The sequence below is a fragment of the Chenopodium album genome, chromosome 26, assembly GCF_948465745.1.
Source record: "Chenopodium album chromosome 26, dcCheAlbu1.1, whole genome shotgun sequence".
Taxonomy (NCBI): domain Eukaryota; kingdom Viridiplantae; phylum Streptophyta; class Magnoliopsida; order Caryophyllales; family Amaranthaceae; genus Chenopodium; species Chenopodium album.
Genome location: NC_137859.1, coordinates 11,643,423 through 11,659,907, shown reverse-complemented (window position 1 = coordinate 11,659,907; position 16,485 = coordinate 11,643,423). Strand labels below are relative to the sequence as shown.

General features: G+C 36.7%; 2 protein-coding genes across 2 annotated transcripts; both read left to right on the top strand.

The window, feature by feature from the left end:
- The first annotated feature begins 996 nt into the window (after positions 1-996).
- Positions 997-6,561, top strand: LOC145616457 (cellulose synthase-like protein D5). The gene is made up of 3 exons (XM_081671177.1): positions 997-2,130; positions 3,263-4,067; positions 4,562-6,561. Exons 1-3 carry the CDS (start codon positions 1,124-1,126, stop codon positions 6,332-6,334), a joined length of 3,585 nt encoding a protein of 1,194 aa, XP_081527303.1. The 5' UTR covers positions 997-1,123; the 3' UTR covers positions 6,335-6,561.
- A 5,635-nt stretch (positions 6,562-12,196) lies between these two features.
- On the top strand, positions 12,197-14,881 carry LOC145616802 (protein FAR1-RELATED SEQUENCE 6-like). The gene is made up of 2 exons (XM_081671529.1): positions 12,197-13,440; positions 13,528-14,881. Exons 1-2 carry the CDS (start codon positions 12,197-12,199, stop codon positions 14,879-14,881), a joined length of 2,598 nt encoding a protein of 865 aa, XP_081527655.1.
- Positions 14,882-16,485: the final 1,604 nt, after the last annotated feature.

Sequence of the window (16,485 nt, the reverse complement as noted above, 5' to 3'; positions counted from 1 at the left end):
CCAAATAGCGGATTTTTGGGGAATTGGGCCCTTGAAGGCCGCAATTCTAAGAGAGTATCTGGAGAGGCCACGTGTCAGCTGGAGATTGGTCAAGGATGACCTGCCAGCCTCTGACACGTGGCACCTCCTCATTGGTCCACTTGTCAAGGGTAAAAATACCCCAAACACATATATTTCAAAAAAAAAAAAAACACATATAAGATTGGCCAATTTGTCTTTTTTTTGACACAATTTTGTCTTTTTAGGAACTAAGAGTATAAGGCCCTGTTTGATTCACCTTAAAAAAATAATATTAAGTAAAAATAATTTCAGTTCAGTAAAATTCGGTTTTCTTAAAGAAGAATTATAATAGAAAATCAGTAAAAATAATTTAAGTTCAGTAAAAACAATTTCAGTTAAGTAAAATTAAGTTCAGTTCAGTAAAAATAAGTTCAGTTTAGTAAAAATAATTTCAGTTCAGCAAAATTAAGGTGAATCAAACAGGGCCTAATACTTCGTTTTAGACACTTGGACAAAATCCATGTTATTAGTATATTATTACACATATATGGAAATAATTTAAAATACAAACCAACTGATTAAAAATAATTACATAATCATGAAACGCCATAATTCTCTCAGATTTGCATCAACGTGAATCACTCCCTCTAAAAACATTTTAAAGTCAATTGTAAGAAAATCTACTTTACTAACTTTACTTATTACAAAACTATCTTTAGCCTTTACTGCTTTATCACCGATTTTCTAAAATAAGACCGTTGTATTATAAAGTCATCATATTGTTGACTTTCTGACTCATCCTTTATTTTTTTTCTTGTCCTAATTTCAAGACATTCAACTATACATTTAAACCGTCCGATCATACCCTTCTTCATTTTGGACGGTCAAGATTAGTCGACCGTTGGTTCAAATGGTCCCCATCTTATAACCCCTTTTTCAAATTTTAAAAATTATACCGTTTCCCCCACTAAACCAGATAACCTGCCTTCCTTTCTTCTTCATTATCACCTGTTCTCTGTTTTCTCTCTCTCTTCATATTTTCTCTCTCCTCCATGAAACTTTCTCACAAAATCTCTGAAATTTAGCAAAAAAATCTGAAAATTAGAAAGAAAATCCAAAAAAAATGATAAAGAAACCGTTATCTCCGTCAAGTTCTCCGGTGAAAATAACGGTAACATCAACCGGAGGAAACCGGAATATCGGATTAACAAGCCCAATTCAACGCCATTCTCTCTCTCCTCTTAGTGCTCAAACTAACCGGAACTCCTCCGCGAGACGGCGGCGATATTCAATCACTCAACAAGAAAACGACGCCGTCGAAGGCGGAGTAGAAGAGAAAAGGCAAAAAGAAGATGAAGATGAAGAAGAACTCAATTCAGAGTTTGTTTCTTACACTGTTCATATCCCACCAACCCCAGAAAGACCTCCAATTTCGTCAATTTCTGACTCACAAAACAGAGCAGAAACAGAGTCAATGGACCGAATTGGGCTGAATCAGGCCCGATTCGGGCCGGGTTTCATCTCGGGTACGATTTTTACAGGTGGGTTTAACTCGGTGACACGTGGGCATGTGATTGATTGTTCAATGGAGAAATCTGAAGAACAGGGGAAATCAATGAATGAGTGTATGATGAAAGGGTGTGATGAGAAAGCTATAAATCCATGTGATTGTGGGTTTAAAATTTGTAGGGATTGTTATTTGGATTGTTTGAGTAGCAAAGATGGTGGGCATTGTCCTGGGTGTAAGGAATTGTATGATAAAGAAGATAGAGAAATTGGTGGGAGTCAAGAGATGGAGGAGGAAGAAGAGGATGAAGCTCGGCCGCTTCGTTCGATGGCGGCCGAGTTTAAATTGGATAAAAGGTTATCGGTTGTGAAATCAGTCAAGTATCCGCCTGATTTTGATCATAATAGGTGGTTGTTTGAGACTAAAGGGACTTATGGGTATGGTAATGCTTTGTGGCCTAAAGATGGATACGGATTCGGAGCGGGTGGAGGTGGTGGTGGAGGGAATAATGTGAACAATAATAATAATAATGGGTTTGAATATCCTCCTGATTTTGGGGAGAGGTGTAGGAAGCCTTTGACTAGGAAGGTTGCTGTTTCTACTGCTATTATCAGCCCCTATAGGTATATTTTTGTTACCTTATCGACTTATCTTAATATTTTTGTTAATTTTAATGTATAGTTTATGTTGTGGTTTAATTTAGATTTTAATTATGAAATATTTATGTTTTATAGAAGGTCCCTTTATTTTTAAAAGTTTGAGCATGTTTGTGTTAATTGTGGTTTTCTGATTGTGTGGTTTAGGATATGTTTAGTGTGAATTTCTAGCTTTAGTGTACTTATTAACTTAGTCCAGATTAATTTTAACATTTTATGTAGGGTTATTTGTTTTTTGAGCAATTTTTGTGGATTTTAGTGTTTATGTTTTGAAATGAAATGACTGAATGTATTGATCTATTTATGGACTTTGAAACCAAACATGGAAATAGTGCTAGAATTTAATATAATCTTAATGACATAATCACAAGAAAATACTGAACTTTACTGGTGTTTATGTAAGACTGTTTATAGTTACTTGTACGTGCTTTATAGAGTAAAGCTATTTGGTGTTAAAAAGTACGGTCATAGTCTTGTGGTACAAAATTAGTTGTTGTATTCTCTTAACCTTTTCATACTCACGGGTATACAATGACTTTTACGAAAATAGCACTTGTAATATTTAATTTGACTCTATCTGCGTTGTCATTTAATTTTAATGAAGGCATTATAAGACATTTGAGTCAAATCATAACTAATTTAGAAAATGTGACAACTTTTTCTAGACATCCTAAAAAGTGTAAATGTGACTATAAATTATCTTAAGACGTAGTATATCTCATAATATGTGTCTCAGATGAAAGAGGATTGTAAGATAATATATAGGAATACTAGAATGAAGATTGAAGAAAAACTAGAACAATTTATTTTTACTATAAACTATCTCCTTCATTCAATTCCTTAATTTTAAGTTCATGTCATTTCCTGGACACCATTATGCCATGTTAGCATTCTGCATTATGTCCTTCATGCTGCTTATCAGTAACAGTAGATGGACTGTAGGAAATAATAATACATGATACAAATCATACAACCTACAATTAGCAATTTTCTTTTCACTTTGACTAGAAAATACCTACTTTCATTTTCTTTGAGCAATGTTAGAAAAGGTGACAGTATATTTTGATGCTTGATTCTCATATTCATTTATCTAATGCAGATTATTGATGGTGATACGTTTTGCTGCCTTGGGCTTGTTCCTTGCCTGGAGAATTCGACATCCTAACCGCGAAGCCATGTGGTTATGGGGCATGTCTGTTACCTGTGAAGTTTGGTTTGCATTCTCTTGGCTTTTAGACCAGCTTCCTAAACTCTGTCCTGTTAACAGAATTACTGATCTTTCTGTCTTAAAAGATCGGTACGAATCACCGAATCTTCGTAACCCAAAGGGTCGATCTGACCTTCCAGGAATTGATGTCTTTGTTTCAACAGCAGACCCTGAAAAAGAGCCTCCTCTTGTAACAGCCAACACCATTCTTTCTATTCTTGCAGTAGACTATCCTGTTGAGAAGTTGGCCTGTTATCTGTCAGATGATGGAGGTGCACTTCTGACATTCGAGGCCTTAGCTGAGACTGCAAGTTTTGCCAGAACTTGGGTGCCTTTCTGTCGAAAGCATAGTATAGAGCCGAGAAATCCTGAGGCATACTTTGGGCAGAAGAAGGATTTTCTTAAGAACAAAGTCAGGTTGGACTTTGTTCGAGAGAGGAGACGTGTTAAGAGAGAGTATGATGAGTTTAAGGTGAGGATTAACTCATTACCGGAGTCTATTAGGAGACGATCTGATGCTTATAATGCCCATGAAGAGCTTCGCGCTAAGAAGAAACAAATGGAGATGGGAGGAAACCTTGCTGAACCATTGAAGGTTGCCAAGGGAACATGGATGTCTGATGGCTCTCACTGGCCTGGAACTTGGTCTTCTACTGAACCTGATCACTCTAGAGGTGATCATGCTGGTATCATTCAGGTACTTTCTTTTTAAACTTGGCCTCGGAATCAAAATCTTGTTTACGATAACCTTTTTTGCTTCGTTCAATTTGTTACATCCTACTTTTATGTAACAATTCATGTTTTCTTTAATTACACAATGTTTGCTCTTTCATAAACTAACATATTCTGTTATGATGGAAATCGAAATTTTACTAGCTCTATTTAAATTACTAAACAATGACATTATAATTAAATTGATTCTAGTAGCCTTGACATTGTTTTATCTCACATTAGCTTGAAGTATAGAACATTGTTAGGTCATAGCATAGAAGATTAAATATAGAATAGTAATAAAATGACTAGTTTCATGCTAAATTGCTGAATCATTAGAATTGTTTAGATTTTGAGCATGCTATTACACCAAAATGAAATTTAGGTAATCAAATTAGATCACCACTGCTGTAATGCTTCATAATTAAGCTGAATTTTGTATGTCATTAGAATTGTTGACTGATCCATTTTTATCTGCAGGCTATGCTAGCACCACCGAACTCTGAACCAGTTTATGGCTCGGAAGCAGATGCTGAGAATTTGATAGACTCTACAGAAGTAGACATACGCCTTCCCATGTTAGTCTATGTGTCAAGAGAGAAAAGACCAGGCTATGATCACAACAAAAAAGCCGGGGCTATGAATGCACTAGTAAGGACTAGTGCAATAATGTCCAATGGTCCATTTATTCTCAACCTTGACTGTGATCACTACATCCATAACTCCTTGGCTTTGAGGGAAGGAATGTGCTTTATGCTTGACAGGGGTGGTGATAGAATATGTTATGTCCAATTTCCGCAAAGGTTTGAAGGGATCGATCCCAGTGATCGTTATGCAAACCACAACACTGTGTTCTTTGATGTGTCAATGAGAGCTTATGATGGGTTACAAGGCCCAATGTATGTTGGTACAGGCTGCATTTTTCGGAGGATTGCATTGTATGGGTTCAGTCCTCCAAGGGCAACTGAACATCATGGATGGTTTGGCTCGAGGAAGTTCAAATTGCTATTACGAAGGAAAGCTAAAGAACAAAACCCTGAAGAGATTGCTTTACCTGTTGGAGAATATGAAGAAGATAATGAGGATTTGGACATTGAGTCATTGCTCCTCCCTAAGAGATTCGGAAATTCCACTTCTTTAGCTGCATCTATCCCAGTAGCAGAATACCAAGGCAGGCTTCTTCAGGATCTCCAAGGCAAGGGTAACCAAGGGAGGCCTGCAGGATCACTTGCTGTCCCTCGAGAGCCTTTAGATGCTGCTACTGTTGCTGAGGCCATAAGCGTTATCTCCTGTTTCTACGAGGACAGAACTGAGTGGGGTAAACGAGTAGGGTGGATATACGGTTCAGTAACAGAAGATGTTGTGACAGGTTACAGAATGCACAATAGAGGATGGAGGTCCATTTACTGTGTGACTAAAAGGGATGCATTTCGAGGGACTGCCCCAATCAATCTAACTGACCGTCTTCATCAAGTTCTTCGATGGGCTACTGGGTCAGTGGAGATATTCTTCTCGAAAAACAATGCACTTTTTGCTAGTAGGAGGATGAAGTTTTTGCAAAGGGTGGCATACCTAAATGTCGGTTTATATCCATTCACTTCTATGTTCCTCATTGTGTACTGCTTCCTCCCTGCACTCTCACTCTTTTCAGGCCAATTCATAGTACAATCCCTCAATGTAACCTTCCTAATCTTGCTGCTGCTCGTATCCCTGTCCTTATGTATGCTTGCCCTTCTCGAGATCAAGTGGTCAGGAATCACCCTACACGACTGGTGGAGAAACGAGCAGTTCTGGCTCATTGGAGGAACAAGTGCACACCCTGCTGCCGTTCTTCAAGGTTTACTCAAAGTCATAGCAGGAGTCGACATTTCCTTCACACTGACCTCAAAATCTGCTACACCAGATGATGCTGAAGACGAGTTTGCTGATCTATACATCGTCAAATGGAGCTTCCTAATGCTTCCTCCTATAACAATCATGATGATTAACATGATTGCTATTGCTGTGGGTTCTGCTAGGACTTTGTACAGTCCATTTCCTGAATGGAGTAAGCTTCTAGGAGGAGTTTTCTTCAGCTTCTGGGTGTTATGCCATCTGTATCCTTTCGCTAAAGGTTTGATGGGGCGAAGTGGCAGGGTTCCTACAATAGTGTACGTTTGGTCAGGGCTACTTTCGATTACCATCTCATTGCTTTGGATTAATATCAGTCCCCCTACCGGAGGCCATCAGGGTTTAAGGTTCGAGTTTCCTTAAATCATAATACCTTTTCTTTCCCCACTTGAGGATATTGTAACAAAGATGAAGCTCTTTCTCAGACTTCCTTTTGCTGTTTATAAGTAGTTCAATATGATTCTTTCATGAAAATTCTTGTAATGTTTTATATTCTGAATCCTGAAATACTGTCATATTTCTAGTTTTACCTGTATCAGTTGTAATTCATTCTTCAGCTATATATGATGCAAGTTATTTTCTTGCTTGTACCATGCGCGTAATCAGAGCATTTTATCATCAGTATTTGCAATTAAGCTAACCACAAACAGAAGGATTTCATGATAAATTGTAAACTTCCTAAGACAGACAGTGTGTGGCCTACTCTGCACTAAGTCCATGTGAAATTTTGGGTATGATATGCCTTGCACTTCACTTCCACAGTACATACATAGTAGCCCATATGATATCAACCTACAAACATAAGATACATGCCAAAAACTAATCATATGATATGAAATTTAGTCTAATAGAGAAAACTCCCACCTTTTGACCGAAACCCCTATGTTTATTGTATTTTATTTTTTTTATTTCCTTGGTACGTAAGAGATTAGTTAGTAAAATTCACACTTGACATCTTCCACTAGATAAACTTTCATTTGTCCCTGGGAAAGAGTTGTTGGTTGTGTCTAATTTTTTTTTTTTTTTTTTTTTTGACAAAGTGTCTAAGCTTACCCGTGAACTTAATGAGTTAATTTATGATCAGTAACATAACTTCGCAAAATCTAAAAGCATTAGCAATAAATCCTAGTATTTTCTTAATTGTAGCATTGTAGCTTGTTGTTAGCACTGAGAAAAGTGAGTTTTATGATTCTGAATTAATAGGAGTTAAGCATGAAAGATTGAAAGTTCTAAGCTTGAACATTATCACCCCTTATGAACTTAGTTTTACCTATCATTCCCTCCATCAGGAAATTTTTAGGTAGTGTTAATCACTACAACACATACCTCCCAGGACTCTTTCTTCTCCTTATTGTTATATTACTATTACTACGTAGTAAAATTTATTTATTTATTATAATCATTGATAATTTTTAAAACCATTAATTGCGTGCAAATGATGCAAACCAGGACTAAATCACATCTTTAATCGTAAAAAATGGTACTCCATCCGTCCCAAAATAATTGACACATAAAGACTTTTTTTTCACTATTCATATATATTAACTTTGACCATAATTTATTTAACAATGTATTAAAAATAAATTTTTATCATTAATACACAGTTTCATATCATCAACTTTAATTAAAAAATTTCTTATTAATTTTAAATTATACTTGTATAAATTTAAGGTCAAATTTGCATACAGGGAGTTAATAGTATGCACAATCAGACCGGCAGATCTATGTGGGTGCTTGGGTGGTACGCGCCCCACCAAAAATACTTTAAGTTTCTTTTATTGATTTAAAATTAAATTATATTGATGATATAAATAGCTATGTTTGCATAATTATTCACTTAGTGCCCCTCCAAGCTTAGTATTCTAGATCCGCCATTACGTTAGGTGTATACACACACACACACACACACATATATATATATATATATATATATATATATATATATATATATATATATATATATATAACATTTATCCTGTCAAAAAAATTACAAGTGGTAAAAAGGTTTTTTTTTTTTATTTTGGAGGGGGGGGGGAAGTAGGGGGTTATATATTTGTACACAGGAGTATTAATAGTATGCATAATTGCTTCTCTTGCATCAAGGGATGATACTGATCTTTATTTTCCAGCTGTCTCTGCATCTTTGTAAGGCAAGTGATTCCTAAAATTTAGAACAGCAAATTTATTTTCCAGCTATCTTTATTACTTGTTGCTTAAAACATTTTTTCAAAATAAAAAAATAGAGATTGCTGAAAAGAATACGAAAAAACCAAAACACATGCAGTTGAAGACGTACGGAGGGCCGTAGGGTGTTGGCATAGAACTTAAGAAACATGTGCTTTAATTAGCAGACTCACTTAAAGCCTGTATTAAATATGTCAGTCAGTCCATGCAATTAATTTGAATGCTTGATACTATGTCCTACCAATGCCTTCAACTTGCCATATACGAAGTATGTCACATTGTCACCCTTGCCCTACTAGAGTACTAGGAGGAAAGACTTGTCAAAATTCGTCCCACCCAAACACATGACCGGCGTCCGGCCCAAAAAAAATGACTTTTATCATAGATTTCTGAGATATAAAATTATCCAAATTACAATTCGCTTCTAAAGTTTGGGATCAAATTTCACCTAGTCTAAGGCCCTGTTCTCTTACGTTGAAATTCAGTTCAGTTCAGTTCAGCTCTGTTCAATTCAATTCAGTTCAGTTCAGCTCCTAATTTCCTTCTCTTATAAAATATTCATTTCAGTTCAGTTCCGCTCAATTCAGTTCAGCTGAGTTCAGTCAATGAGAACATGCCCTAATTTTTTATCAACTGAAAGTATTTTCCTTCAAAAAAAAAAAAATCTAAAAGTATTTTATTTACAGATTGGGAATGAGGTCATGAGAGCTTTAATTCTCAAAATAGCTAAATCCATTTTTGTTAGTTTTAATATGATTTTAGCTGGATTATTGGATTATATAAAATCATTTTGTATGATTGAATTTGACAATATATATAAAATTAATCAACAAATAAATACTCTGTCCGTATATATGTTTAAGTAAGCCACCAATAAGTAATCGCATTAAAATATGTGCAAAGGTTGGTGTAACAATTGAATTTGTATATACATACAGAGTATATTAATGTATGAAAGATTATTGTTCATATATAATAGGCATTTATTTGAAAATTGTATGTATTCATTATTTTTAATTTCTTCCCATGCATCAAAGATATAAACAAGTTCCAATTTTCCAAACAAAATGGTCATCATTACTTATTTACTTATACTATAAAGAAAAATAATTATAATACTCATTAGAAGGTTATGAATTGCTTGCAAGTCCTACTAATTGACCATATATCTGATCTCTCAGTTTAGTACGGAGTAGCTTTTTGGTTGTGTAAGTTAGGTTAACGTACATTACTTAAATGTAAACACAAAAATAACAATCAAAAAATGTTTCTTGCACCAGCAAATCATTGCATTGTAAAGTACAATACTAACAAGCTAAGCTACAAGTTGAAGTTATGAACACATGACGAAATAATAAATCATTGGGGATTGGAGGAAGATATGCAAAATTATAGCCACAATAACTTTCACATGATTTTATATACTCCATAAAAAAAACTTTGCACAATAGGAATGACTACATTTTTGAGGACCCAAAAAAAAAAAAAAAACTATATTCCTTGTTTTGTACTAGTAGGAGTATATATTTACGAGTATCGATCTATTAATAATCACAAGATTTAAAATCCGTTGTCCTTGTCCAAAACTATGCCACAACCATATAGTATAACAATGAATTTGCAATCTATATATGCATATCATTTAATTTGTCCCCACTTCATCATTGTTTTCTTATTTCTATTCATTTGAAGTGAAATCTTGTAAGAAGATACTAGAAGAATAACAATAAATTGCTACAAATACTATGTTCCGAGATATATTTGCTACATATGAAAGCAACAATTACACTTTTAAATGCAAGATTTATGCCTAATATTAGTAATATACTAGTACTCTAGACTCTAGTACGTAGTATTGAATTTGTATAGTATAGTATATATAGTAGATCACTTGTAATTTGGGCCACAAAACTAAGAATATGTTTTGATTTTATTGCATAGAAATCATAGAGAACAATTTTTTATGCGGGGTTGTATTATAGTAGGGCCAAATAATATTAATGGATTTGCAAGGGACAAAAATAGTATAGCAATAGCTTAAGATTTTTAGCTGTAAAGTTAAGGTTCCTTAGCTTCCACTTGCTCCAAGACTTGGGATCCTTTTGAGGGGCTACATTTTGGTGTGCATCTATGTTATATGATGTACCATTTACCTCTTTTTATGCTTGTCCCTTCTAATACTTCACATGTTATGTTGCCTCATGTATTTTTCTCCCTTTTTTTAGGCATATGAATGTGTCTTTGACTCTAAGATAAGTGGTATAAGACCATTTTTTGTTATCATGATTCTTGAGAGGAAACCCATGAATCAAGTTTCTAAACTAGCTAGTGTTTATAAGGCAATGTAAAACCCTTTTCTTCTTCTTTTTTTTTTTTTTTTTTTTTTGGGTTTTTCTACATTATAACCCTCCAACTTTCCATTTTCTACGTTGTGCCCCCTCTTTTTGAGAAATCTACATTGTAACCTTAAAATACATTTAGCTTCTATACGGTAACCTTGCCGTTAACAAATTCCGTTAATTATATTTTTTTATCGATTTGCGTGTTAGAAATGGTTCGTTAAAGGTTTTGGGGGTATTTTGGTTCTAAAGGGTCCAAATTGAGCTCAGATTTCACAAAAAAATGACGCAAATGTCTTATTTTGCATATTAAATACGTAAACACGTAAATCGAGACATTTTTTAATATGCAAAACGAGGCATTTGTGTTATTATTTTGCTAAATCTGAGCTCAATTTGGACCTTTAAGGCCAAAATACCCCCCAAAACCTTTAATAGAACCATTTTCAACACGCAAATTGATAAAAAAAAATTATAAAATGGTGAGTAGGCCCCACTAACGGAATTTGTTAACGGCAAGATAACGGCAAGGTTACCGTATAGAAACTAAATGTATTTTAAGGTTACAGTGTAGATTTCTCAAAAAGGGAGGGCACATCGTAGAAAACGGAAAATTAGAGGGTTATAATGTAGAAAAACCCTTTTTTTTTTTTTTTGAAGGATAAGGCAATGTTTCCCTTAGCTTAACGAGTTTGGACAAAAATAAGATAATTTTACCTTATAAAAAACTGTGCAAAGTTTTAATAAATAATAAAATTGATTCGACACATAAAAAATTAGTAAAATGAAAAAAAATAATAAATAAATACATAAATAAAGCTTAGGGTTCATTTGGAATCACTTTGGTTTTCTGTTTTTTTGGTTTTTTGTTTTCTAAAATCATATGATATACGTCATATAATAAATAAAAATTAGTCAAACTTGTTAAAATCGGGGCGCCCCCCATTCATCATAATGATGAACGGGTTTTGTTCATCTTGTGGCAGTTTGGTAAATCCCCTGAACAGTATATTGTCCACATCGTATGTACATGCTGTCACCTTGTTGACGTGTCTTTGTTACAGATGGACGGGGTCTACGACTTTGCCTAACTACGCCGTTTTGAAGCCACACCTAATTGCCGTTACGTTACAGTACACTCTAACATGAATATATATCATACTCTTCCATTTTGTTAGGGTTACTCGACTCAGAGCTCGATATACTCTGATTAGCAAAGAAGAAGGAAGACATAATGAAACCCCGAATGTGCAAACAGATGTGAATGGGGGATTAGCGAGAAGTGTCGGTGATGCACATTGCACTCTGTAGTCCAGGTTAGTTAATCCTTTTGCAATATTCGTTTCAATAATGATGATGATTTATATAGATCCCTCATTATTGTAGATTTGTTACTAATGTTGAAGTTCATACTAGATTAAGATTTAATGTTGAAGTTCTGGTGTTAATTTTATGTAGAAGAATTTATGCGCATTGTTAGCTCATAGATCATGTACACTAATGCTTTATTGTAGATCAGAAGTTGGTAGATCTAGCACATAATAATGTTATGCAGATAATTTGTTTTACACGAAACTTATACAACCACGCGTAATGTTGTCACTCATTTTATGAAAAGCAGAGTTGCTCTGTTATTGTGGTTGTGTTAAGGTGTGTATGTGAAGTTGGCGGTGTGTGGACATGAACTAAATACTGTAAGACGATGGAGGATTGTCAGTTTTCTCCTGCTGCTAATATTGGGGTACAAGACAAGGGAAGTGGGGTTAGGTGTAATGAGTCGCCTTGTGATGATAACAGGAGTGAAATTTTTCCATCTATTGAGACAGAAGAGACTAATGAGGGTAGTAATCAAGATACGGGTGTCGTTGAACCACCTAAGGTCGGCATGATTTTTACGAGTTGGAAAGCGGTAGAAGCATACTACAAACAATATGCGGAGCAGCAGGGTTTTGGTGTTAGTCGGGTACAGGGTGTGCTTTCCAAGAAAGAGGGGAGGAGAGAACGCATATCCACAACTTGGAGGTGTGAGTGTTATGGGAGACCCGATATGAGGGCGCAAAGGGAAGCCAAAAAAAGGGCAAAGGAGATGGGTATGAGTGGTTCTGGAGGTGTAGTAGGTGGTGTGGTGGTAGAGGATGAATTGAGTCGTAGTAAAAGACGTTCCAAAAAGTGTGAATGTAAAGCTAAGGTGTATGCAAGTGTCGATCGAGCTGGACAATGGGTAATAAAGCGTGTAGAGTTAGAACATTCGGGTCACACACCAAAGCCAGAGGATTCGAAGCTTGTGAAGGAATACCGGATGAAAGGCTTGACCCCTAATGTGAAGAGGACCTTGATCCATTATTATGATGTAGGAGTTCCTGTTTCCCAAATTCTTGGCTGCCTTGGGTCTGAGGTTTGTGGGAGTAGTGGGGTGTCATACACTGTAAAAGATCTTAAACACGAGGTGTATAAGAGCAAAAGGTTAAAAATGATAGGTGGTGACTCAAGCGCAATGATGTCATATCTTCAACAAATGCAAGCGGGGACTCAAAATTTTTTCCATGCTGTACGATTAGATGATGATGGAAGGTTAAAAGATTTGATTTGGGCGGATGGTCGTAGTCGGGCAGCGTACGAAAAATTTGGCGATGTCGTATGCTTTGATGCAACCTATTCGACAAATGTGTATGATTTCCCGTTTCTCAACTTTGTGGGTGTTAATCACCATGGCCAGTCAATCCTGCTAGGTTGTGCTTTGGTAACCAATGAGGATTGTGACACATATCATTGGGTGTTTAAGCAGTGGCTGGAGTGTATGAATGATGTAGCTCCTAAAGCAATCCTCATAGATCAAGCTGCTGCCATGCGTAGGCCGTTAGAGGAGGTGATGCCCAATACAAGACATCGATGGTGTATTTGGCACATAATGAGAAAGATTCCAGAAAAACTTGGCAAATGCGACAGGTACGGGAAAACAACTAAAGTTATACTGTGTTTATGAGCTTACAAAGAAATCTATTAATCGAGCTAACCATTGAAATTGTGTCACAGATACCAAGAATTCAAGAGTAAGTTAAAGGCAACTGTGTACGAGAGCTGTACAATACAAGAGTTTGAGACTCGGTGGTGTGCTCTTGTTGACATGTATAAGCTGGGGAAAAATGATTGGCTTATAAGCCTCTATAAGGAACGTCATATGTGGGTTCCGGCTTTCATGAAACAATACTTTTGGGCTGGTATGAAGACAACCCAACGCGTTGAGAGTATTAATAGTTTTTTCGATGGATTTGTCAATCGACATACAAAATTGTATGAATTTCCGAAGAAATATGCAAAAGCCATGTTGAAGCGTGTTCGTGACGAGGTAGAAGCTGATGCAAAATGTTCAAAGTACATTAGAAGAGTTGTGACTGGTTTTGCGGTGGAAAAGCTTTTCCAAAAACTCTATACCGACACTAAGTTCCAAGAAGTGCAAACAGAGTGTTCCCGAATCATGTACTGTTATCCTAGGGAAGAGAACAAAATATCTGATACTCTAATGCAGTACTTGTTGGAAGACCGGGTCTGGGTAGTTCCTGAAGGCAGGAGTGAAGAAGTTTTGACTAATAGGCGCAGGTTGTATTCTGCTACATACAACTTAGACACAAAAGTTGTATGTTGTGATTGCTCAAAATTTGAAACATCTGGAATTATGTGTAGGCACACAATAAGGATTCTTGACTTGAACAATGTTGTGGACATCCCTGAAAGATACATCTTGAATCGGTGGCGTAAGGACATCATGAGGAAGCATACACGCGTTAAGGTTTCTTATCATGACCCCAGCAAGACGGTCGAGGTGAAAAGGCATAACAAACTCATGGGAGTGTTTGGACCTATATGTGAAGAGGCTGCGATGGTAGATGACTCCACAGTTGAGTTAGTATTGAACAGATTAGAGAGCTTAAAAACCGTAGTTCGCAAGTGTAGTAAGCGGAAGCTGGACCAAACTGTTCCCCGTTGTAGTCCAGATGAAGGTGCAGAAACAATTGACCTGTCTTCTGATTTTCCCCAAACACACAGCGGTTTAATTGAGTCCATCAGTGGACCTGCAGTGAAAGACCCACTCCCTAAGAAGAAGGGTCGTGGAAGGCCAAAGGGATCGAGGAATAAAGGACTCGCAGAAGTAGGCTATAAGAAACAAACTTCCAAGAAGCAAACTTCCAACAAGATCTCAGAAGAGCCAGTCCCTACGAAGAGGTGTTGTGTTAGGCCCAAGAAATCAAGTAAAAAAGCATCGGATGAAGTTGTGAACCTGAGCAACATCCAAGAAGCGAACTGCACCCGTGAGAAAACCACAAGAGGCCACGGAAACAACTCAGGTGAGCTCAGAAAAGGCAGTTCCTACAAAGAGGTGTCGTGGTAGGCCCAAGAACTCAAGCAAAAAAACACTGGATGAAGTTGTGACCATGAGCCGAACATCCAAGAAGCGAACTGCACCGGTGAAACATCAACTGAAGTTCAATGAAATAATGAATATGGGGTCGGACAGTATCTTCGATAGCTCGTATTTGGAAGTGGCAGCCCCCACAAAGAGAGGTCGTGGCAGGCCAAAGGGATCGATGAACAAGAAAAAGGAGGATGGTGTGACCAAAAAGGTAGCGTCCAATATGGTTTCTCAAATGGTGGTTGGGAGTAACTTATTTTTTCTTTTTAGGGTGTTGTGTATTACGATGTGACTCTAATAAAACTTGTCACTTCACAGAGCAACAACAGTGTTCAAAGAACAAGCCAAGCACGATGGACTAGGAAAACCCGAGAGAACGAGCGTTCAAGGAAGGTATGTTTAAGTTACAGTGCATGGTTGACCCCGTAATTCTTACATATGTATGTACCAAGTAATTCTTACATATGTATATGTAGTAATGTACATGGTTATGCAGGGAAGCCGCAAAGCGTCACTATGGTTCGAGACAACAACACCGGAAGATAGCATTGCAGGCGAAAGTGTTCGTGAATCACCAGAGTACTCACTCTCGTTCTAATTGCAGATCCATGTTTCTCTTTATGTATGAAGTTGTTTTGTTGTTAAGTTGTTATTGTTGAAAATGTTTTGAACTGTTTCTTTGTTGCACTTTTATTGAGCTGGGTAAATGTACTATGTTACTAGCCTCGCGTGGCCCAGCCCACTATAAACGTCATATATCGCGTTGCCATTACATTCAGTCTTTAATAAGTGATGAAATGTGCTGCTTGACAACCCAATTGCAAAATCTATTATGGCCTAGGCCAATACAGACATTGAAGTGGCCTTGACCAATACAGGCATTGAAGTGGCCTTTGCCAATATACATTGTCTAATGTTAAAGCATAACTAATAAATTATCAAATGGGCCAGCCCAGTACATAATTAAGGCCTATTCTTGTTACACATTAGAGACACAATTGAAGTTCATGGACATATATAATCTAGCAACACGCAAATCAAATGTAGTCCATAAGCCACACATACTAATTTAAAACATACAAGCAAAATGAGCATTAGTCTAAACCATTTTTTTTTATTTTTTCGCTGGTAGGCATTCTAAATCCCTAACAATTTTGCATGCAACTTAGAGCCGGGGGTGACGAGGAACTTACGCATCACAACAGGCAGACGTCAGTGGCGGACCGGAGCGGTTGTTAACAACGTTCTTGTTAGTACAAGCGGTTGTTGTTTCAGCCTTCTCCTTGATTATCCTCTCCGTAAACCAAGGGTTAGCCTTCCATAAAGAACCAAGAGTCTTGGCCTTTTCATTACACCTTTAAATCTGTGAAATCTTCTCTTCTCCCTTTTTGACTCCGGTGTGGAAGGTGACAAGTTCAAGTCCACGATTCCTTGCTTACTTGTGGGAGACATGTAGGGCTTCAGCAACCTAAGATTGGTCACAGATAACTCTGAATCGTAATCTTGTACAAGTTCAGCATTACTTTCTCCCAAGATCCTTATTTGTTCTGTGATCATTTCATCAAAATCAAGTGAAGTAGGCC